General features: G+C 40.0%; 1 protein-coding gene and 1 pseudogene across 1 annotated transcript; one reads left to right on the plus strand and one right to left on the minus strand.

Moving 5' to 3' along the window:
- LOC127443576 (cGMP-specific 3',5'-cyclic phosphodiesterase-like) lies at window positions 1-24336 on the plus strand (annotated as a pseudogene).
- A 192-nt stretch (window positions 24337-24528) lies between these two features.
- On the minus strand, window positions 24529-25828 carry cxcl8a (chemokine (C-X-C motif) ligand 8a). Its single transcript, XM_051701979.1, has 4 exons — window positions 25583-25828; window positions 25285-25417; window positions 24893-24979; window positions 24529-24680 (listed from the first exon to the last, which is right to left on the minus strand). The coding sequence occupies exons 1-4, from the start codon at window positions 25644-25646 to the stop codon at window positions 24668-24670; spliced, it is 297 nt and encodes a 98-aa protein (XP_051557939.1). The 5' UTR covers window positions 25647-25828; the 3' UTR covers window positions 24529-24667.
- Window positions 25829-26066: the final 238 nt, after the last annotated feature.

Consider the following 26066-nt stretch of genomic DNA (forward strand, 5'->3'; position numbering starts at 1 on the left):
ATGTATCGCCTGCCTGCATACCTGCCTGTCTGCTTGCTCGCCTGCATACCTGCCTGCCTATCACTCTGCCTGCCTATTGCCTGTTTTCCTGCCTGCCGGCCTGCCTGCCTGCTTGCTCGCCTGCTTGCTCGCCTGGCTGCCTGCCTGGCTGCCTGCCTGGCTGCCTGCCTGGCTGCCTGCCTGGCTGCCTGCTTGCCTCTCTCACCGTCATTGAACACAGGTATGACTCACAGCCGAACACAGAATTTATAACAAAGAAGCCTGCTACAACTAGACAGCATCTCAACAGTGGATTTAACTCTTTGACCACTACACATTGTGCCATTATTAGATTCATAGATTCCCTCACAGTCACTTCAGGACACTGATGGACTCTGGTCCAGGATTCCCCCATATGACCGAAAATACTAAGACTTTTTAGTCAGTCCAGGAGTGGCCTGATCAAATTCTTTGCCCTGATAATAGATTGAGGATTAATCCAAAGCTCCATAGGTTTGGCATCACATGGCTTGGTTAGGGTGGTGGCGTAGTGGGCTAAAGTACAAAACTGGTAAGCAGACGGTTGGTGGTTCAATTCCCACAGCCACCACCATTATGTGCTTGAGCAAGGCACTTAACCCTGTACTGTAAGTCTGCCAAAATGCATTTCAAACATAGAAAAACATTTAAAAATGGTGCAAAAACGTGTTTGGTGTGAATGGTCCCTAAGTCATTCATAGAGCGACTGCTCGTAGAAAAGTGTATTGTGACTCGCTTGGAGCTTTTAAAACACTACTCTGTTTGTTGGTGCAACCCAACCAATACGACACTGGAACAGTGGCTTGACCAGTGGTGTGAGTTTAGGGTGGGACTATCTGTTTGGCCAACCATGAACATACAAGGGGAGCATTTGAGAAACTTTTTTTGTGATTACAATTTTTATTAATTTTTCAAAACAAAGAAAAACAAAACATATATACAATGACTCAACATTAACTCCCACTACCCTCCCCAATCAAGAAACCCATCCGACCCCAAACAAACATCCCAGTGGTCTTACATAAGTACACACATATACAGAGAATAAAAAAAAAAATTAATAAACAAAAACTAAAACTAAAAAGAATATATATATATATATATATATATATATATACACACACACACACACACACATACATACACACATACACATATAATAAACATACAACTCTAAACTATACCGCTCTCTCCACAGACCCACTGCGAGAGCCCCCCAAAAACATCAAATATCTACCCCATTTCCTAATAAAAGAATCCCATATCCCCAGCCTTCTACATGTTACCTCTTCGAAGGCTGCCACCCTTCCTATCTCCTCGCACCACTCCCGAATTGAGGGTGCTCCCAGCGACTTCCAACCCCTTAAAACAATCTACCTGCCAATCATCGCACTGGTGAGGACCCAATTGTTTATGTATTTGTCACCTACGTCGATGACCGCCCCATCACCCAAAACACAGAGTCTGGGGCAAAATGAAATCCGAATGCCCAACACGTCACACAGAACACTCTGTACCTTCAACCAAAATTCCTGAATCTCAGCGCACCACCAAAAAACATGGGCCATGTCTCCATCCTCTGATTGGCATCGGCAGTAGGTGGGTGTGTCTTTAAGACCAAGCCTATACAATTTAGAGGGGGGCCAAAAGAACCGATGTGAAATCTTGAATTGTATAAGGCGCACCCTTGCATCTCTCGTTGCAGTTTTTATGTTTTTTTTAAATCCTAGCCCATTCTCTCTCCTCCAATTCCAGGTTTAAACCTTTCTCCCATAATCTCTTGAGAGTGGTTGAGACTCCATCCCCCAGACTCTGAATTAATAAGGAGTAATACACTGATGCCTCATGGCCCTTTCCAAAAGCAGAAATCACCTCTCCTAGAGTATCTGCTGCTTTAGGGGGGTGTATGCTATTCCCAAAAATAGCACAGAGCAAATGGCGTAACTGAAGATACCTAAAAAACTGAGATCTGGGGATCCCAAAATACTGAACCAAATTTTCAAAGGATCTCATCACACTGCTCTCATAAAGATCACCGAGTGAATTAACCCCCCTTGCAATTTAGTAGGGTCAGAGACGAATAATAAAATATCATCTGCATAAAGCAGAAGTTTATGCACCACGCCTCCCGCTGTCACCCCTGGAAAATCATCCTCCTTTCTTATCGCGGCTGCTAATGGTTACAGGGCAAGACAGAACAATATTGGGAAAGAGGGCAACCCTGACAGGTGCCCCTATCCAGAGTAAAATAATCTGAAATTAATCCATTTGTTTGTACCACTGCTACAGGGTGTCTAAAAATTAACCAATAAGCCAACCAATAAACGTACTCCCGAACCCATACATTTCCAAAATCGTAAAAAGATAATCCCATTCTACCATATCAAATGCCTTTTCGGCGTCAAGTGAGATGGCAGCGACCGGAGTCTGATCATTCGCCACTGACCACATGATATTGATGAAACACCTAATATTATCAGAAGAGCTATGACCCCGAATAAACCCCACCTGATCTATATGTGTAAGAGATGTCATAACTTTACTTAATCGGTTAGCCAAAATTTTAGCCAAAATTTGTACATCTAGCTGGATCAGGGAAATTGGACGGTAACTTTTACACTCGTTTGGATCTTTGTCTTTTTTAAGAATCAGACTGATACGGGCTTGTGTCATGGTTGGCGGAAGCTTCCCATTCTTTAATGATTCAGAATAGACTTCTAACAAAAGTGGAGCCAGTTCTGTAGCATAAGATCTAAAAAATTCAGCGGCAAAACCATCTGGCCCCGGAGCCTTGCCTGTAGGTAAGGACTTAATTACCTCGTCAAGTTCCTCCAGGGTTATCTCAGAATCGAGAGTTTTTTTGCTCATTTGTCAGTTTAGGGAGTTCTAATGGTTCCACAAAGTTTCTAATATCTTCATCAGTAGACGAAGACGTGGAACTATAGAGATCAAGATAGAATTCTTTAAAGGCAATATTAATATCATTGGCTGAGGTAAAAATTTCACCACCAGCAGATTTCACTGAGGAAATGGTAGAAAAAGACTCTCTCTGCTTTATATATCTAGCCAAAAGCTTCCCTGCTTTGTCCCCTGACTCAAAGTATGACTGTCTTGCCCTGAACAACCAAAACTCCACTTTCCACGACAAAATAGTATTATATCTGTATTTCAATCGGGTTAATTCTCTGAGACCATCAGACGACATTCGGCGCTTCAGCTCTGCCACGGTACTTTTAATATTTCCTTCCAACTCCACGAGTTCTCGTGCTTTGGATTTTTTGGTGAATGAGGCATACTGTATGATCATACCCCTAAGAACCACCTTAAGTGCCTCCCAAGCCACGCCCACAGAAGATACTGAGGACCAGATGGTCTCCATATAGACATTGATTTCAGTCTTTAACATTTGTTGGAAATCAGGATTTTACAAAAGGGATACATTAAAGCGCCAACTATATGATTTCTTTTTCTCTGTATGTGGCAACATCTCTAAGTTCACCAGGGCGTGATCTGAGACTAAAATTTTTTCAATTGAGCAATCCACAACAGATGAAATGTGGGACTTCGATATAAAAAATCTATTCTAGAGTAAATCTTATGAACTGATGAAAAAAATGTATAATCCCTATCAGATGGGTTCAAAAGTCGCCAGATATCTGCAAGACCAAGATTTTTACACATCCTATGAAGCATCAGTGTTGCTCTAGGGGGCTTACACACTTTTGCTTCACTATGATCAAGGACTGGGTCCATCAAAAGATTAAAGTCTCCTCCCAATATTATGTCATGAGAGATGCCAGCAGCTTGCAACATCCCATCAAGATCTATAAAAAAGCCCTGATCATCAACGTTAGGTGTGTAAATATTAGCCAAAATCAAACTTTGCCCCTGAATTTCTCCTAAAACAACAATGACTCTTCCTAATTTATCTTTAATATGTTTGAGACATTTGAATTGTAGTTGCTTATTTATCATTGTAATGACTCCCCTGCTCTTACTTGAACCAGCACTAAAGAAAACATATCCACCCCATATCTTAAAAAAATGTCCAGCTTCCTGCAGGGAAAGATGTGTTTCTTGAAGAAACACAATATCATATTTCTTACATTTAAGAAAAGAAATAACCTTCCTTCTTTTTATAGGGTGCCCCAACCCATTCACATTCCATGTGGAGAGAGACAACTTCTTCATATTAACAACTGACATATTGATATAATAAAAAATAAAAATATTTGTGTGTCAAAAACAAGATTACACAGACCACATTCCCCATTAATGCAACAATCAAACCCCAAACTTCCCCCTGAACAAAACAAACAGAAAAAAGAAAAACGTGCGCTTAACCCCGCGCACAACAGCACCAACCGGCATCAATGCCTCAAAACTCAAAGAGTCCACGTACGCCTACGAGAACCCCCGCAACAACTTTGCCATCGGATTATTCAAGTCCGGTGTTTCTGCACAAATTTTCTGAGGCAAAATTACATAACAGAAAATACTTTGTAAAACAGACCCCAGCCAACAGGCAGAATAACAGAAAAAATATGTAGATTCATTCACAGAACTGTCTCGAAGGTGTGTTCCTCCACAAAATAAACTCCAGCTGATATAAAGCCGTTCAGTTTCCTCGGACAGACAAACAATTGTTCAGTGAGCCGGCTGTTATGAGTGCAGCAGATGAGGTAATCATTCTACTAGAAGGCATAAGCATAAAGAATGAACAGATTTAACCACAACTGTCCCAAAGTAGTGTAATTCCACAAAACAAGCTCCAGCCGCTAGGCGGAGCCAGCATGAAAACAAAACCGGCATCCCGGTTCCTCAGATGATCAAGAGCCAAACTAACTCGGAGGCTGCGCAAAAAAACAAAACAAAAAAACACCATAACTTACTCAGCCCGTCAACTTTATAAAAGACGTCCTTTATGTGAGCATGTAGATATTTTGCGGTCATCCATTGTGTCCATTCTCGATCTGACCGGGAACTTCAGTGTAAAAAAAATCTTCCGTCAATGCAAAAGTTTCTTGGAGTCATGCCACAAAACAAACTCCGGCTGCTAGGCGGAGCCAGCGCAAAAATAAACAAAAATGGCACCCAGCTTTCTCAGATAATAATTTCTCAACCGCGAGGCAGTCCGCTAATATAAGAAACATTAAATGGCTTACTCCAATGTATTTATGAAGGAGAGTGCCTGTTTTGGACATGTAAATACTTTGCGATCATTCTTCTTTTCTATTCTCAGTTTGGCCGGGAACATCGAGGCAAAAGCGATCTTCTGTTGGTGTAAGAGTTTCTTGCATTCCCTGAACCGATCACATTTCCCTCTTGTTGAATTCACAAAGTCCGGGAACAAGAAAATATTATGGTTCTTCCAAGAAAGCTTCCCTTTACTCCTCGCCTGGTGCAACACGAGATCTTTATCGGATGATTTCAGAAATTTGGCCAGAATCAATTGGGGCCTATCTCCCTCAGCAGATCTTCAAGCCGGGACTCTGTGAGCTCGCTCGATTTCCAGTTTATGGCCTGTTATGTCGAGCAGACTCGGGAAGAGCTCGTCCAGGAATTTCACCATATCTCTGCCCTCTTCATGCTCAGGAATTCCAACAACTCGTATGTTATTCCTTCGGCTCATATTTTCAAAATATTCCAGTTTTTCCTAAATTAATTCCAAATCTGTTTTGGACATGGGCAGATTAGCGGATAATTCCCTTTCCGATGACTCAAGATAATCGAATCGTCTTTCAACTTCTGTCACTCTTGTAAACAACTCAGAGAATTTTGTTTCCATCGCCGTAATCTACCGGCGTATTACAGCGAGATCCTCCAAGTCAGCAACAACCTTAGTCAGCATCACCGAGATGTTGGACAGTTGACACTGAATTTCATCTCCCGACGCGCCATCTAAATCGAGTCCCCGGCTCGCAGGCCCGTCAGAGGCCTCAGCTTGAACACGTAAGTGTCTTTTAATGTCTCCAGGGTCTGAGGATTTTGACTTCTTTACCATGTTTACCTCAAAGTGCAAGTATGTAACTGGGTGTATCGAATCTCACCGGATTATAACATGAAAATAATTAAAAAACTAGCAAAGTTCGCAGAGCTCATGTCTCACACGTCTGCTTCTCGCATGGTGTCAAGTGAACTGCCCACATTTGAGAAACTTGTTTGAAAACAGTCATTATTGTTTAAATTCTGTTTGGTGACCCTAGCAGAGCAGAAATGACACACTTCAACTTTAAATTTAGCTTTTATAGGATTCGTGATTCCAGACTGAAGTGGATGTGGGAGCAGATGACAGTCCTAAGAACATTCTGTGTGTGTGCCCATCCTGAACTACAGAAAGTCAGACTGTTTTAGATTTGTATTTATTTATTTAACACTGTATAATAAGTCTTGCCATTATTACTACACAGTATGTCCAGCTTTGCCTGGGTACTACAATAAAACCTTAAAGGGGTAGTACACACAAAAATGGAAATTTTGTCATCATTTACTCACCCTCATGTTGTTCCAAACCTGTATGAATTTGTATGAACCCAAAAGGAGATTGTAGTTAGAATGTAAGCCATTCACCATTCACTGTCATTGTATGGAAATAAGATGCAATGAAAGTAAACGGTGACTGAGACTAACAATCTGCCTAACATATTTTGTGTTCCACTGAAGAAATAATGTCAAACTGGTTTGGAACAACATGAGGGTGAGTGAATGACAACAGAATTTTCATTTTTGGGTGAATTGCCTCTAAGTTGATATGCTTAATCTTTGTCACTATTTGTAATATGTTATAATGATACATTTAATATGTTTTATACAGTATATGATCTCAATTATGAACATTTTTTTTATTTGAACTGGTCTATGTACTAATCAGTGTGCCTTGTGCTTTGGCAAAACAGGTTATAGGTGTTGTCATGTGCATGAATAAAAGAAGACCATGCCCCTTTTCAGACTGCTATTTCTCAGAAAAGGATGAAAAATGTAAGTGTTAATCAATATTTAATATAAGGGTGTCAGGGTGTCAGTTATTGATGAAATACTTTGCTTGTAATCAGCATGTTTAATTTAATTTCAAGCTCTTGACTAAAATTAAGTAGTTGATTTGTTACTTTTTTTTTCCAGAGTGTGGTGTCACAAAGTACAAGAAAGCTTGTAATGAAGTTCCAATGTAGAAAATATAGTACAAAAAACAGGTCACATATCTATAATAAACAGAATAATAATTGATTAAATGGGTCAAGATAATGACCTATAATTTTGTTTCTAGGTGCTGTCATCACACATAGCATTGTATGACTTGATCCTGGAAAACAGTCAGCTATTTGAGAGCACTGAAAAAGAAAGAAAACATAACCAGGTATCACCCATACATTACATTTACATTTATAAATTTAGCAGATGCCTTTTTCCAAATGTAATGTAAAAAGCAATAACATGAGAAGTGCTGCAAAACAATCCAAAATAGCTTAGAAAAGTATGAAAGCAGAACAGACACATTATTATGCAAAAGTATATAAATACTAAAGTTGTTACTGATAGTTCTGTTTATTGTTGTCTCACAGGGGTCTTTCTCAAGGGTGGTCCATATGGAACATAAAGAAACAAATTGCTCTGTCCAGTATTCCGCAAGGTTGATTTTAAATACATATAAATACTTTGATCATGATATACACAAGATAACGAAAAACTTTGGTTTGTTTAACTCATAATAGTTTTTTTTTGAGTAAGCTTGTTTAATTTATACAGTGGCTATAAAAGTTATTTTGATTGTTATTGTGTTCAGTATTGTTCCTTATTACTTTAGTAAACAAAAAAGAATAAAAATTTACATTAATATTTATGCATACAGTGGTTGAAGCATGTTTATGATAGATGAATGTAAAATGACAATTATAACTGTAATCTTCAGGGATTGTGACACAGATTACATCAGCTACACGTATGCCATGCATGTGCGAAATTCACTGGACAAATGACCACAGATCAACATGTCAACATACCTGTAAGTTCACCTGATGTTTCCACAAATGGTCAAGATTTTATTCATGTACTCTTATTCAAAAAAACTGGAGCACCATTATATAATACATCCTTAAAAGACCATACGTCCACTTGGAAAGTTAACATTTTCATATTTTCTCTTCCTTTTTATTATGTCTTGTATCTTTATAAGGAAACATACCATATCATATGAACAAAAAGTACCTCTGATCTAGGATTTTCCCTGTTCCTTTCTGACATGCTCTGTTTGTAGGTGGGTGTGTTACTTTCCAAGGGCCAGATTTCTGAGGCCTTTCAGATGTGAAGTTTGATCTGCACACCTATGAGAGGCAAACAGAGAGGTAACGTCATAGGTAAATATGCACTTCAGGTGTATTCTTTCCAATAGGATCAAAGCATTCAGTCATCACGATATATCAGTTGAGATAATATTTATATTACAAGAATGTACACAGAAACATAAGGGTTAACAATGACAATGGTATGACGAGCCTATTCATTCTTTATTATTACTAATTTCCACATTTTAGAATAATAGTGTCATTAAAATCAAAATTATTAAATGACACAAATTGAAGAATGGAATTATGCCAAAGATTGTTCAAAAATCAAAACTATATTTAATTAGCTTCTTCAACCAACTTCATGAGGTATCCATCTTGGATGATTTTCTACAAAGTATATAGTTCTTATGTATGTTGGGCACTTGTTGGCTGCTTTTCCTTTATCCAGTTGAACACAACCACTCCAAAATTTAATATAAAATAAATTCTTAGTTGTTTAAAGAAATTCATTATGTAGGCACAATTTCTATTTATTTACAAAACTCATTTTAAGCATTTATGCATAAGACTTTAATTCACAACAATTTTAAGAGACGTTATTGCTTCCTGAAATCTTCAAATAGGTGTGTGCCAGTTAGTCAATAAAAGAACTGTGGACTTTGCTGAGACAGAAGTTTTTAGCAGAGATGATGAGCACCTCCTGGAGGACTTTGTGGGTTTTTTTGTGCCTTGGGACTACAGATGTTCAACATGCAGCAGACAGCAGACAAAAACAGAGCCAAGCTGGCTGTTACTAAAGGCATTCCCTTTTAAGTCACAGAACGTCAGTGGAAATAACTCACATCATGAGTCATGAAGAAACCTTTTAAATGCTGACTTAACTATGGAATTCACTGACAATTTATTATTATTATTATTATTATTTATATTTTTGTTGTTGTTGCAAAAAACATACTGTAACTTTTTCATTCTGCTGTGTACTGTATGTACATGTATGCTTGTGTATTGCATCTACAGGTTTTATCTTATCAAATTTCTGCTTCAAAAGAGGAAATTCAAGCCTTGGAGGTGACCACAAACTCTTCTTTTGGCACTTATTTATATCTTTTGTGAAAAGTACCTCCAATTACTCCAGTTCTACATCTATACATGATGGAATTAGCTTACATGTTTGAAGCCTAGTTCCCTGAAGGAAGTGACTCAGCAGCTTAATTGCAAATGTGTTGTGCAACAGCACAAAAACCTGTAATTGTTTATCTGATAAAGAGAACTTGCAACTTCCTGTGGATGGGATAATTTATTCCTGTGTTTGTGGTTTGGCGATAGAGCACAACAGGCTATGTTTTGTTCCTGAAGTAAAAACCATTAATTTTCTCCATAGAGAAATAAATTTTTTTAGAAGCCATTAGTCAATGTGATTTTTTACTCTGGTGTTTAATTGCCAAACTCCAGGTGAAGAAATACACTACCCATAAACCAGTGGTGGGCCATGCATTAAAGTCTAGGCCTACAGTGTGATTCATGCCATTAAGAAAACAAAGTTTAACCCAGATGCCTTTGGGCATCATACATTATGTTGCAGCTAACTAGTAATTCCAGTTGACATTTTAAAAACACGTCCACGCATGAAAGCCATAACCTGAAACGACACTTAATGCTCAAGCAAGCCTAATTTTAACTGCAGCATGACTGTTTTGTGACAGTCATGCTGCACAAAACAGTCTTCTCCTGAACAGACATTCAAAAATCATAATTTTTCATATGAATCTACCAAGGAGGTCTATAGTACCTGTAAAAATCTATCTAATAATATTTGCGATTTAAATGTTGCTTGCAATAATTTTCGTTTCGTCAGAGTACACGGTTATGCTGCGTTCCATTCAAGTTGGATGTGGGATATTCCTGCTTGATATCTCCGACCATAAGTACATTCCATTCCCCGTTATTCGGAAGATGACGTGTAAGGAAACAAAACTGCAACTCTCCCTTAAGCTTAGCAGGGGTTTGACTCTCATTAGAGATGTCTCCTAGCAACCCAACTGATAAACAATGCTGCAGCGCTAGCATTTGTGCTTCAGGTGTACGATTATCAAAAGAGATTATAATTTATCTTATTTTATACACCTGTTTCTGCAGGCATTTGTTAAACAAGCTTTAATATCATGTAATGTGGAAACAAACTAATTTATTGATATTACTTAATAAAGTGAATGTTTATCACTTGTGACATCATGCACCTGCATCTCGGCGAAATCGGAGTTGAGAATTTCTGCAGGAGCCTACAAGTTGTAATTCTGACTTAAAGATGCATTCCATTGCACTTTTCCTAGTAGGAAGTTGTAAAATCTGACTTTCCAAGTTGAACGGAACACAGCACTACTTTTCAAAACTTGATCCGACACTGAATTCTCAAGCAGCCTAATTTACACTCAGAAAAATCTTGATGTTGCTATAACAATGCAAAAAGCACTTACCAATTTGCTTGAAGTGAAAATCAGTCCCCCTTTCCTGTTTAATAAATTAAGCAATCACACGGTCATGCAGAACATCTCCTGTTTTTAAATCCATAAGGATATCTTTCTCAATGGTGATGTGGAAGTGACAGCCGACTCGTCAGCAAGATCTTGTGCTCTTCGCTTTCAAATTACGTACATCACTTAAAGCGTGATTGCGTCACTCAAGGCCAGCTAGAAGGCCTCGACCGGGACATATCCTAAAGATCACATCCACCAAGAACAAATAAATCAATCTGATTGGCTGATGAATCTGTCAATCTGACTTTAGTTGCTCATTCATTTCCACTGTTGAGGGATTCTGTAGAAATTCTGAAAGCCTGAGGGGGTGGAGATCAGATTCACGTGCTACTTCAGGCATGCGATTTGTGAAACAGTTGTCACACTTTGCTTGTAAGCACCAAGGAATACATTTTGACTGGATACACTTTTTTCTCTATTTGTTTGTAGATTAATTAAGAGTGGAAAGCAGTTAAAAATACATAGGCAAAAAGGTGATTGAGAATGAAATGATGAAAAATATGTATTTATTTGTCATGTTAGGCCAGCAGAGAAGGCTTTGCTGGCCCTGAGAATTCGCCACTGCCATGATCTTGAGAAGAGAGCCACCAATTAGAGAATCAGGTCAATCAATCAAGTTGCTGTTACCATGGAAACAAAATTTATGGCAAAAGAGCTCAGCAGCAACCACCCACTCCCATGGAGCATTGCGAATCTCTACATTTTTACACTACTTATACATTTGTGCTGAATATTTAGCAAAAAAATATATACAATTATATTGTTTTTTTACTTATAATCAATGACTAATTCAATAGTTTTATATAGTACTGTCTTTTTTAATTCGATTAAGTCATTCACAATGCTTCATCAGTTGAGTAGTTCATCCCATCTTAAAAGTATTTAAGTACACAGTCTGTACATTTGTCCTTTTATTCAATTTTCATATTATTATTATTTTATTTTTTTGCTTCAAATCAAAATCTGTCATGAAGATGCATCTCAGAGGGGCCTGGGTAGCTCAGTGACGCTGGCTACCACCCCTGGAGTTTGCTAGTTCGCTAGTTCGAATCCCAGGGCATGCTGAGTGACTCCAGCCAGGTCTCCTAAGCAACCAAATTGGCCCGGTTGCTAGGGAGGGTAGAGTCACATGGGGTAACCTCCTCGTGGTCACTATAATGTGGTTCGTTCTTGGTGAGGTGCATGGTGAGTTGAGCGCAGCTGCCGCGGTGGGTGGCGAGAAGCCTCCACATGCGCTATGTCTCCGTGGCAACACACTCAACAAGCCACATGATAAGATGCACGGGTTGATGGTCTCAGACGTGGAGGCAACTGGGATTCATCCTCCACCACCTGGATTGAGGTGAATCACTACGCGACCACGAGGACTTAAAAGCGCACTGGGAATTGGGCATTCCAAATTGGGTGAAAAAGGGGAAAAATCCCCCCCCCCAAAAAAAAGAAGATGCATCTCGGAGCTGGTTGGTCTGGAATTCTTTTTAAAAATCCCTATAGAAAGATTAGCAAGGAAAAATACTTTGGAAACCAAGGCTGCTGAAAAAATTGATGGCTACTATTTTACTCTATTCCATGTCAAACCTGGATATTTTTTGATGCATCATCTGAAATATTTAATCAATGATTTTTGTCAATTCGTTTCTGTAATTAATTTAATTTTCTCTCTCTTTCCACTCTTCCAGGAAGCCACTATCCCATCAGCAGATGCTCTCTGTCTACTAGATTTTGGCTTTAGTGATTTTAAGATGTCACAGACTGCCACCACTCAGTCTATTGTGCGCATGTTCTTTGATCTCAACCTTCTTCAGGAGTTCAGTATTGACTACAAGGTTTCTTCTTCATCCTGTTAAATAAAATATCTGCCTCTGACTATGCTGATATTCTTAGTGCTTGTCTAAGGATCCATGATGGCATTCAGCTATGATGTGAACACTTTGATAACAAAAAGTCAATATTACCTCGATATTTATCCAAACCTGGTAAATTAAAGTTTGATACTTACATTCATTCAAGCTATGTCTCACATGTTTAGATCTCTCTCTGCGTTCTCTTACTCTCTGTCTTTTGTGTCATATAAGTAACAAACCTCTGGCACAATTGTATGGTCACTTGTCTCTGGAGCACCATCATTCTGACCTGTGCCTTCTCATTCTCAACAACCCTGTAAGATCTATCCATCCCATCCATCCATCTGTCCACTCACTCACTCACTCACCCTACCACCCAATTACTCACTCACTTACTTACTCACTCATCCATTCATCTATTTGTCCAACCAGCCAACTACCCACCCACCCATTCATTCATCTATCCATCCATATATCCCAAACAACTCACCCACCCATCCATTCATCCAACACTCTGACAACACCCATCCATCCATCCATCCATCCATCCATCCATCCAACACTCCTACAACATCCATCCACCCATCCATCCATCCATCCATCCTTCCATCCATCCATTCATCCATCTCATTCAAATGACTTATCCATCCATCCATAGATTCATCCAACAATCTACCAAACAACCAAACTTCCACCCAGCCACCCACACACTCATTCATCATTCATCTGTCCATCCCAACCAAAGGACTCATCCATCCATCCGTCTATCCTTCCATCCCAATCAAATGACTCATCTATCTATCCATCCATCCAACCAACCAGCCACCCACTCATCCATTATTCCTAATTCATTCATCCATCCATCCAACCAACCAACCATACCCACCCACTCGTCCATCCATCCATCCACCCACCCACCCACTCATCCATCCATCCACCTATCCATCCGTCCCATTCCAAGGACTCATACATCCATCCAACTAACCAACCACACCCACCCAACCACCCACCCACCCACTCATCCATCATTCATCACTCATCCCTCCATCCCATCCAAAAGACTCAGCCATCCATCCATCTGTCTCTCTGACCATCCCAATCAAACAAACCAACCATCTGCCTGTCTCTCCGCCCATCCCAATCAAACAAACCGTCCATCCATCCATCCATCCATCCGTCCGTCTGTCCATCCATCCCAGTAAAATGACTCATCCATCCATCCCAGTCAAATGACCTATCCATCCATCCCAGTCAAATGACTCATCCATCCATCCTAATCAAATGACTCATCCATCCATCCTAATCAAATGACTCATCCATCCATCCCAGTCAAATGACTCATCCATCCATCCCAGTCAAATGACTCATCCATCACAGTCAAATGACTCCTCCATCCGTCCCAGTCAAATGCCTCATCCATCCATCTGTCTATCCATCCATCCCAGTCAAATGACTCATCCATCCATCCATCCCAGTCAAATTATTCATCCATCCATCTGTCTATCCATCCATCCATCCATCCATCCCAGTCAAATGACTCATCCATCCATCCAAATATCCATCCATCCATCTGTCTATCCATCCATCCCAGTCAAATGACTCATCCATCATCCATCTATCCACCCACCCATCCATCATCAGTCCCATTCCAGCGACTCATCCATCCATCCATCCATCTATCTCATTCAAATGATTTATCCATCCATCCATAGATTCATCCAACAATCTACCAAACAACCAAACATCCACCCACCCATTCATCTGTCCATCCCAATCAAAGGATTCATCCATCCATCCAATCAAATGACTCATCCATCCATCCCAGTCAAATGACTCATCCATCCATCTGTCTATCCATCCATCCCAGTCAAATGACTCATCCATCCATCCCAGTCAAATAATTAATCCATCCATCTGTCTATCCATCCATCCATCATCCATCCATCCCAGTCAAATGACTCATCCATCCATCCATCCAAATATCTGTCCATCCATCCATCCATCTGTCTATCCATCCATCCCAGTCAAATGACTCATCCATCTATCCACCCACCCATCCATCATCAGTCCCATTCCAGTGACTCATCCATCCATCCATCTATCTCATTCAAATGACTTATCCATCCATCCATAGATTCATCCAACAATCTACCAGACAACCAAACATCCACCCACCCATTCATTCATCATTCATCTGTCCATCCCAACCAAAGGACTCATCCATTCATCCGTCTATCCTTCCATCCCAATCAAATGATTCATCTATCCATCCATCCAACCAACCAGCCACCCATTCATCCATTATTCCTAATTCATTCATCCAACCAACCAAGCATACCCACCCACTTATCCATTCATCCATCCACCCACCCATCCACCCACTCATCCATCCATCCACACATCCATCCATCCATCCATCCCATTCCATCAACTCATACATCCATCCAACTAACCAACCACACCCACCCACCCACCCACTCATCCATCATTCATCACTCATCCCTCCATTCCAACCAAATGACTCAGCCATCCATCCATCCGTCTCTCCGCCCATCCCAATCAAACGAACCATCCATCCATCCATCTGTCCATCCATCCCAGTAAAATGACTCATCCATCCATCCCAATCAAATGACCTATCCATCCATCCCAGTCAAAGGACTCATCCATCCATCCTAATCAAATGACTCATCTATCCATCCCAGTCAAGTGACTCATCCATCCCAGTCAAATGACTCCTCCATCCGTCCCAGTCAAATGACTCATCCACCCATCATCTATCCATCCATCCCAGTCAAATGACTCATCCATCCATCTGTCTATCCATCCATCCATTCATCATCCATCCATCCCAGTCAAATTATTCATCCATCCATCCAAATATCTGTCCATCCATTCATCCGTCAATCATCCATCCCAGTCAAATGACTCATCCATCATCCATCTATCCACCCACCCATCCATTATCAGTCCCATTCCAGCTACTCATACATCCATCCAACCAACCAACCACACCCACCCACTCATCCATCATTCACCACTCATCCCTCCATCCCAATCAAACAACTCAGCCATCCATCCGTCCATCCGTCTCTCCGCCCATCCCAATCAAACAAACCATCCATCCATCTGTCCATCCATCCCAGTCAAATGACTCATCCATCCATCCATCCATCCATCCAAGTCAAATGACTCATCCATCCATCCCAGTCAAATGACTCATCCATCCCAGTCAAATGACTCATCCATCCATCCATCTATCGTCTATCCATACATCCCAGTCAAATGACTCATCAATCTGTCCATCCATCCATCCATCCATCCATCCATCCGTCTATCCATCCATCCAAGTCAAATGACTCTTCCATCCATCCGTCTATCCATCCATCCCAGTCAAATGACTTATCCATCCATCTGTCTATCCATCCATCCATCATCCATCTATCCATCCATCCCAGTCAAATGACTCATCCATCCATCCATCCATCCATCCATCCATCCATCCAAGTCAAATGACTCATCCATCCATCCCAGTCAAATGACTCATCCATCCCAGTCAAATGACTCATCCATCCATCCATCTATCGTCTATCCATACATCCCAGTCAAATGACTAATCAATCTGTCCATCCATCCATCCATCCATCCATCCATCTGTCTATCCATCCATCCAAGTCAAATGACTCTTCCATCCATCCACCTATCCATCCATCCCAGTCAAATGACTTATCCATCCATCTGTCTGTCCATCCATCCATCATCCATATATCCATCCATTCCAGTCAAATGACTCATCCATCCATCCATCCACCCAACCAACCAACCACCCACTCAACCATCATTCCTAATTCATCCATCCATCCATTCAACCAACCATTCATCCAACCAACCAACCATACCCACCCAGTCATCCATCTGTCTGTCCATCCATCCACCCACCCACTCATCCATCCATCCTTCCCATTCCAATGACTCATCCATCCATCCAACCAACCACACCCACCCACCCACTCATCCATCATTCATCACTCATCCCTCCATCCCAACTAAATGATTCAGCCATCCATCCATCCATCCATCCCAGTAAAATGACTCATCCATCCATCCCAGTCAAATGACCTATCCATCCATCCCAGTCAAATGACTCATCCATCCATCCTAATCAAATGACTCATCCATCCATCCTAATCAAATGACTCATCCATCCATCCCAATCAAATGAATCATCCATCTGTCCAGCCATCCATCCATCTGTATGTCCATCCATCCATCTGTACATCCATCCATCCCCACCCACTCGTCCATACATCCACCCACCCTCTCATCCATCCATCCACCCACCCACTCATCCACCCACCCATCCATCCCTATACACTCGCTCAGGTCTTCTGGGTCTGGACTCCTTTCTGTCCCTAGATCTCGCCTCTCTACTATGGGTGGCAGGTCATTCAGTGTAGTAGCACCCAATATATGGAATTCACTCCCTCTGACTCTTCACAGCATCTCTTCTATCTCTGAGTTTAAATCTCAACTTAAAACTTTTTTGTTTTCTCAGTGTTATTTGTCTTAATGTGTTATGTATTCACTCAGTGACTATACTATCTGAACTGTGTTTTTGTGACTGTTCATTGTTTATGTATTAGCTCTGGAAAGGCACTATATAAATTAAACATATTATTATTATTACTATTATTATTATTATTATTATTATTATTATTATTATTATTATTATTTTATTATTATTATCCATCCATCCGTCCCATTCATCAATCCAACCAACCATCCACACCCACCCACTCATCCATCATTCATCACTCATCCATCCATCCCAACCAAATGACTCAGCCATCCATCCATCCGTCTCTCCGACTATTCCAATCAAACTAACCATCCATACGTCCGTCCTTCCATCCATCCCAGTCAAATGACTCATCCATACATCCTAGTCAAACGACTCATCCATCCATCCCAGTCAAATGACTCATTCATCCATCCATTCATCCATCTATCTATCCAACCCAGACAAATGACACATCCATCCATCCCAGTCAAATTATTCATCCATCCATCCCAGTCAAATGACTCATCCATCCATCCATCTATCCATCCATCCCAGTCAAATGACTCATCCATCCCAGCCAAATGACTCATCCATCCCAGCCAAATGTCTCATCCATACATCCATCCCAGTTAATTGCTCATCCATCCATCCATCCATCCATCTGTACATCCATCCCAGTAAATTACTCATTCATCCATCCATCTATCCATCCATCCCTGTCAAATGACTCATCCATCATCCATCCCAGTCAAATGACTCATCCATCCATCCATCCATCTATCCATCCATCCTAGTCAAATGTCTCATCCATATATCCATCCATCTATCCATTTATACATCCATCCCATTCAAATGACTCATCCATACATTGGTCTATCCATCCATCCCAGTCAAATGACTCATCCATCCGTAACAGTCAAATGAATCATCCATCCATCCCAGTCAAATGATTTATTCATCCATCCATCTTAGTCAAATGACTCATCCATTCATCCCAGTCAAATGACTCATCCATCCATCCATATATCCATCCATCCCAGTCAAATGACTCATCCATCCATCCCAGTCAAATGACTCATCCACACCTCCATCCATCCATCCATCCATCTATCCATCTATACATCCATCCCAGTAAATTACTCATCCATCCATCCATCCATCCGTCTGTCCATCTATCCCAATCAAATGACTCCTCCATCATCCATCCCAGTCATATGACTCATCCATCTATCCCAGTCAAATGACTCATCCATCCATCCATCTATCCGTCCCAGTCAAATGACTCATCCATCCATCCCAGTCAAATGACTCATCCATCCATCCATCTATCCATCCCAGTCAAATGACTCAACCATCCATTCCAGTCAAATGACTCATCCATACATCCATACATCCATCTATACATCCATCCCAGTAAATTACTCATCCATCCATCTATCCATCCATCCCAGTCAAATGACTCATCCATCCATCCATCCATCCATCCATCCTTCTATCCATCCATCCCAATCAAATGACTCATCCATATGTCCATCCATCTATCCGTTTATACATCCATCCCAGTCAAATTACTCATCCATACATCGGTCTATCCATCCATCCCAGTCAAATGACTCATCCATCCATCCATCCCAGTCAAATGACTCATCCATCCATCTGTCCATCCATCCATCCATCCATCCATCCATCCATCCATCCCAGTCAAATGACTTATTCATCCATCCATCCGTCTATTCATCCATCCCAGTCAAATGACTCATCCATACATCCATCCATCTATCCGTTTATCAATCCATCCCAGTCAAATGACTCATCCGTATGTCCCAGTCAAATGACTCATCCATCCATCCCAGTCAAATGACTCATCCATCCCAGTCAAATGGTCCGTCCATCCATCCATCCATCCATCCATCCCAGTCAAATGACTTATTTGTCCATCCATACATCCGTCCATCCATCCATCCCAGTCAAATTACTCATTCATCCATCTGTCCATCTATCCATCCATCCCAGTCAAATGACTCATCCATCCATCCATCCATCCATCTATCCATCCATCCCAGTCAAATGACTCATCCATCCATCCGTCCGTCCATCCCATTCAAATGACTCATCCATCCGTCCATCCATCCATCCCAGTCAAATGACTCATCCATCCACCCATCTATCTATCCATCCATCCCAGTCAAATGACTCATCCACACCTCCATCCATCCATCTATCTATACATCCATCCCAGTAAATTACTCATCCATCCATCCATCCGTCCCTCTATCCATCCATCCCAATCAAATGACTCATCCATCCATTCCAGTCAAATGACTCATCCATCCCAGTCAAACGACTCATCCATCCATCAATCTATCCATCCATCCCTGTCAAATTACTCATCCATCCATCCATCCATCCCAATAAAATGACTCATCCATCCATCCATCCCAGTCAAATGACTCATCCATACATCACAGTCAAATGACTCATCCATACCTCCATCCATCTATACATCCATCCCAGTAAATTACTCATCCATCCATCCGTCCATCCATCCATCCATCCATCCATCCATCCATCCATCCGTCCATCTGTCCCATCCAAATGACTTGTCCATCTGTACATCTGTCCATCATCCATCCATCTGTCTATCCATCCATCCCAGTCAAATTACTCATCCATCCATCCATCTATCCATCCATCCATCCATCCATCTATCCATCCATCCATCCCAGTCAAATTACTCATCCATCATCCATCTATCAGTCCATCCATCCATCCATCTATCCGTCTATCCATCCATCCCAGACAAATGACTCATCCATTCATTCGTCTATCCATGCATCCATCCATCTTTCTGTCTATCATCCATCCCAGTCAAATGACTCATCCATCCATTCGTCTATCCATGCATCCATCCATCTTTCTGTCTATCATCCATCCCAGTCAAATGACTCATCCATCCATCCGTCTATCCATCCATCCATTCATCATCCATCCATCCATCCATCCATCCATCCCAGTCAAATGACTCATCCATCCATCCATCCATCTGTCCCTCCATCCATCCATCCATCCATCCATCCAATTCAAATGACTCATCCATCCATCCGTCTATCCATTCAACCATCTATCCATCCGTCTATCCATCCAACCCAGTCAAATGACCTATCCATCCATCCATCCATCCATCCCAGTCAAATGACTTATTCGTCCATCCATACATCCGTCCATCCATCCATCCCAGTCAAATTACTCATTCATCCATCTGTCCATCTATCCATCCATCCCAGTCAAATGACTCATCCATCCATCCATCCATCTATCCATCCATCCCAGTCAAATGACTCGTCCATCCATCCGTCCGTCCATCCCATTCAAATGACTCATCCATCCATCCATCCGTCCATCCCAGTCAAATGACTCATCCATCCACCCATCTATCTATCCATCCATCCCAGTCAAATGACTCATCCATACCTCCATCCATCCATCTATACATCCATCCCAGTAAATTACTCATCCATCCATCCATCCGTCCCTCTATCCATCCATCCCAATCAAATGACTCATCCATCCATTCCAGTCAAATGACTCATCCATCCCAGTCAAACGACTCATCCATCCATCAATCTATCCATCCATCCCTGTCAAATTACTCATCCATCCATCCATCCATCCATCCATCCCAATAAAATGACTCATCCATCCATCCATCCATCCCAGTCAAATGACTCATCCATACATCAGTCAAATGACTCATCCATACCTCCATCCATCTATACATCCATCCCAGTAAATTACTCATCCATCCATCCGTCCATCCATCCATCCATCCATCCATCCATCTGTCCGCCCATCCGTCCATCTGTCCCATCCAAATGACTTGTCCATCTGTACATCTGTCCATCATCCATCCATCTGTCTATCCATCCATCCCAGTCAAATTACTCATTCATCCATCCATCCATCTATCCTTCCATCCATCCATCCCAGTCAAATTACTCATCCATCCATCCATCTATCCATCCATCCATCCATCCATCCATCCATCTATCCATCCATCCATCCCAGTCAAATTACTCATCCATCATCCATCTATCAGTCCATCCATCCATCCATCTATCCGTCTATCCATCCATCCCAGACAAATGACTCATCCATTCATTCGTCTATCCATCATCCATCCATCCATCTTTCTGTCTATCATCCATCCCAGTCAAATGACTCATCCATCCATCTGTCTATCCTTCCATCCATTCATCTTCCATCCATCTGTCTATCCATCCATCCATCCCAGTCAAATGACTCATCCATCCATCCATCCATCCATCTGTCCCTCCATCCATCCATCCATCCATCCAATTCAAATGACTCATCCATCCATCCGTCTATCCATTCATCCATCTATCCATCCGTCTATCCATCCAACCCAGTCAAATTACCTATCCATCCATCTGTCCGTCTAAAAACTAAGTTCTTTGAACTTTCCCAAATTAACAGCTGCCTATGGAATGATAAGAGACATAGGGAACTGCTGGGGTATGAATAAACAAGCATCATTTAAAAAAAATAAATCTGAATAAACCTTTACACTCTTCTGTAAACATAACATACCACAGAATTATTTTTCCTTCTTTACAAAGATTTCTCATTTTGTCTGACTGCAGTACATCGCAAGAACAGGAAACACTTACCACATTTCTGTTCTTGAGCACTTCCTGTCCCCATATTAACTGATGTTGTTGAACTAAAGAGGTCAATGCTAATGACAGCAAGTGACATGTGAAATAACCAAACTATGGCCAGTTCAGAAACGGGTGAGCACACCCCCCCACACACACACACTCTGACATATGCATGCAGACATACAGTATGCACACCACAACCACATGTGCATCCAAGCACACACACAAAAACACTTATATTCATATTCACACAAAGTTTCCTTTCTTTACCTCAACAGATTGCTGAACTTGTAGCAACAGAGTTCTTTGCACAAGGAGACAGAGAGAATCTCAACCGATTGTAATTTGAGAGTTATGTGTAAACTTATTTTACTTTTTTTACTTAACTTAAAATGTATACTTAAGAGGGAGGGAGGCATTAAGGTTTTTACTTTCCAAAAAAGCAAATGATTACCTCTGTTACCAATAGTACAGGTATTTGATACAACCAGATATTAAATTCTTGTCTTTCTGACAGGATGTGATGGACCGTGACAACTCCACACATTTACCTCACATGCAGGTGGAGTATATAGAGTAGACAGGAGTTTCTCACCACTCTAAGAGTTGAGTGCATGCCCGCACACATCCTGTTAGAAATGTGTGCAATGTGTCTTTAGTGAGTAAGAGACTTACTTCTGTATCAGTGCTTTATCTTTGTTTTGCAACTTAGACAAGAAACATTTTCAATTTCACAAGGTACCCATTGTTTCTCTCTCTCTTTCTCACTCCTCTCTTTTTTCTCAGGCCCTGTTCCCCTTTGGTAAAAGGCTGCAGAAGGAACAGAAAGAACTGGAAATGGCTTGTAGATAGTGGAAGAGAAGAGGAAGAAAATGAAGCAAACAAAAGATGAACGATGTAGAAAAAGAGGAGAAACAAGTTAAAGCTGGACTCTTTCAGTAGACCACTCATAAAGTGGACAAACAAAAGAAGGATCAAGACTGAAAGTCGTGTCTGATATTCAGATTATTCCCACATATTCTTAAATTCACTCTGATGTGATAAAAATAATAATCATTGTGCCCTCCATTTCTTATTCACTCTGTAATAATTAATCCTCTCCATTAAGATGTCAGTCAACACTAAAACAAACAAACATGAAACAAAGACCTGTTATAAAGTATAGGTTGAATGTGACATTTATTATTATTTTATCAAACCCATTTATACATAATGGCTCCATTCATGATTTTCAAATGAGCCCAACCTGACTTTGTATGGAATATATCACAAATTGCTCAAGATTAGATTTTAATTGGGCTTATTTGAATAATGAATAAATGTTAAATGTTTTTAGAAATTAATTTAAATAATAATATATTTGTTTGAACATTTTGTTGGAACATTGTTTCTCTTTCTTTTTTTTCTTTTTTTTTTCTTTTTTCTATTCATCACATGAACAGCAAGAAAGGACAACTTTGTGTTGGTCATTTGATTCTTTATAATGTTGTTATTTCCCCAAAAAGGCACCATTTATAATACATTCATTGTATATACTTGTAATGAAAAAGCTAGAAAAGATGTTGGTGGAGATTATTTTATAAATGATAATTAAACATACAAATTAGTCAGTTGTGTTTCAAGAACAACCTAATATTATATTAGTAATGCATTAATTTAATTAAATACTTACACATTGACTTGCTAATCAAGCAACCCTGGCCATGAATGCATGCCATCAAATGTATTGAGATATGTTTCATCCTCAGTCAGTAAAAGATTAAAGTGCAATTAAATTAACGAGAGATAACGGGGGAGTGAATCATGGTGCAACAGAATGGTGTTTTCTCTTGATGTGGTCATACGTCTGCACATGATCTGTGGTAACAAGTGTAGTCTTGTTTATAAACAAGTTTGCCAGGTGTATTGTTCTATAGGCGCTGCACTGTACATATTTGCAGAGCGATGCTCTGTGAGACTGAGAGTACTACAGTTAATTCTCAAACACAGATAAAACCCCTCAGGTAATTTGTATATGCAACACTTTATGATAACATTCCCTGATACCACTGAAAACATGATATTATATATTACTTAACAACTCAGTGATGTAGCAAATGTTTTGAGAATTTTCATATAGTTAAATCACTGATCATGTATTTTCATGCATATATGTGGATGTACGTGATTTGTTGATCTGCTATCATTTTACAATGCATAACCCTTCAAAAAGCATAAAAGTATGTGGCATTTATAGTAATGCCCTCACAAACCAAGTTATCTCTGAAAATTATGTTGAAGATGAAGAATAACACAAAACAATTTGACCTTGTATCAACATTAGCCACCAGTGATCTCAAGAAGGAAAGTGATCAACAGCTATTCATGAATCTTGAAATAAAAGGTCTTTTATATTTCTTATGAAGAGTAAGGGGCAAAATACACATGATGTGTATGTAATTTTTTTTTTAAAAAGGCCTAACTATGTACATTACTAATATTGTATGTATCATGTAAATATGCAGAATTAAAAAAAAAAAAATACTTAATGAAACAGAGTAATGTTGTGAAATTGAAGTGCAATATTGCTTTTTATTACAATTTTTTTTTTTAAATAAATAAATAACATACATTTTCAAATACAGTACAAAATAGATACATACTTAAAACAATATATAAATAGGTAACATTAAACATGTAAACAAACAGTTTTAAATATAGTCTTCTTGCTCAAGGTTGCATCGAAAAACACATCAGATGATTTACACATTCATGGTGCTTTGCTGCAAACAGAGACAGAACAAGAATCATGATTATTTCTTGGACAAATATGATAAGACATGTAAGAAAAAAATCTAGATAATACTACATGAACAGTAGAGAATGATGTATTTTATATTTCAATATATAATATTGTAAAATCAATAACACCAAATGTTAGCACAAGTCATTATACCAAACACATGTTACAGTATGAGGGTTTATTGACACTTACTTGGCAAGAAACTTCTCAATAACCTTCTTAACCCATGGGGCAGTAGGGTCCAAACAGATCTCCTCCATGGTGCCCTTCAGAGTGGCACTGTGATAGAAAAATGGGCAAAAACCAGTAAGTTTTTGACAAGCTGGATATTCACAATATTTGCATTAATTTTATTTTTTATTTCAATTATTTCATCAATTAAACTAAAACAATGTTCAGGCATAGTTAGATCTTAGATGCAGCGTGTTGTTACGTAAAAACACATGGCAAAAGAAATAATGTATGATGGATTCATTATAGCAGGTACATTTTCGATTGTTTCTTTTGTTGACACACCAAATCTGAACTGAGTAAAGATGATACATGTTATAAACAATTCCTAAACCAAGAGAGTAAACACTAACATGATCTCTGTGTCTTTGCAGTGTGGGCTGGGGGGGAAGATTTCCACACTCGCGATTAGTTTACCAATGCGCCGACTCTCTGTTTCAATGCAGCGACAGCGTGGATCTACACCCAGACCTCTCAGATTCATTCCTGAAAGAAAAGCATAGGAATCAGTTATTATTTAGTCAAGTCCTATTATCACATACATGCCTAACTGCAATTGACTTATTATTTTATGACTTATACCTTTTTATTTTACATATTGCAAGTGAAAAAAGTTTCTCAAAGCAACATTTGGTTTTGTAATTCACTTACCTTCACTGCTGGTCAGATATGCCACGAACAAAATAATAGACAGGTAGACAATTTTGCTGTTCATTCTGCTAAAGCGAAGCTCAGATTTACAAATAAAGAATTAAAGTGAATCTAGATTCACTAGCTCCTGAGTATTGTTTGTTTTATGACTGCTGTAAATGGTACAGAACCGAAGCTCCTGAAGTGCCTAGCACAGCTAGATATGTGATGTCTCTGGAGGTGAAAGTGATTTGCAGATGCCACAGTGTGGATCTTGCAGCTCTTTTAAAGCTCAATCCTGGAAATGAGTCAAAGGGAATTGTGCAATACCAATCTGGGAAAGTTTGTGCTGATGTCATTAACTGAAGCATATGAGCATGTCACAATTTTAGTGATAAAAAAGTGACAGCTGACTGAATGAACCTGAGGAATTTTAGAGGTGATCCACACTGACGTGTGTTATTGCATAACATGGTATTTTTCAGCTATAGAAAAAGTAAAACAT

The sequence above is a fragment of the Myxocyprinus asiaticus genome, chromosome 7, assembly GCF_019703515.2.
Source record: "Myxocyprinus asiaticus isolate MX2 ecotype Aquarium Trade chromosome 7, UBuf_Myxa_2, whole genome shotgun sequence".
Classification (NCBI taxonomy): Eukaryota; Metazoa; Chordata; class Actinopteri; order Cypriniformes; family Catostomidae; genus Myxocyprinus; species Myxocyprinus asiaticus.

Bases quoted from the DNA above. Each gene is read 5' to 3' on its own strand.
- cxcl8a (XM_051701979.1), bottom strand. From the start codon at position 25,646: ATGAACAGCAAAATTGTCTACCTGTCTATTATTTTGTTCGTGGCATAT. The intron at 25,418-25,582 runs GTAAGTGAATTA...CTTTTCTTTCAG, and splicing joins ATATCTGACCAGCAGTGAAG to GAATGAATCTGAGAGGTCTG. The intron at 24,980-25,284 runs GTTAGTGTTTAC...TTTCTATCACAG, and splicing joins TGCAAAGACACAGAGATCAT to TGCCACTCTGAAGGGCACCA.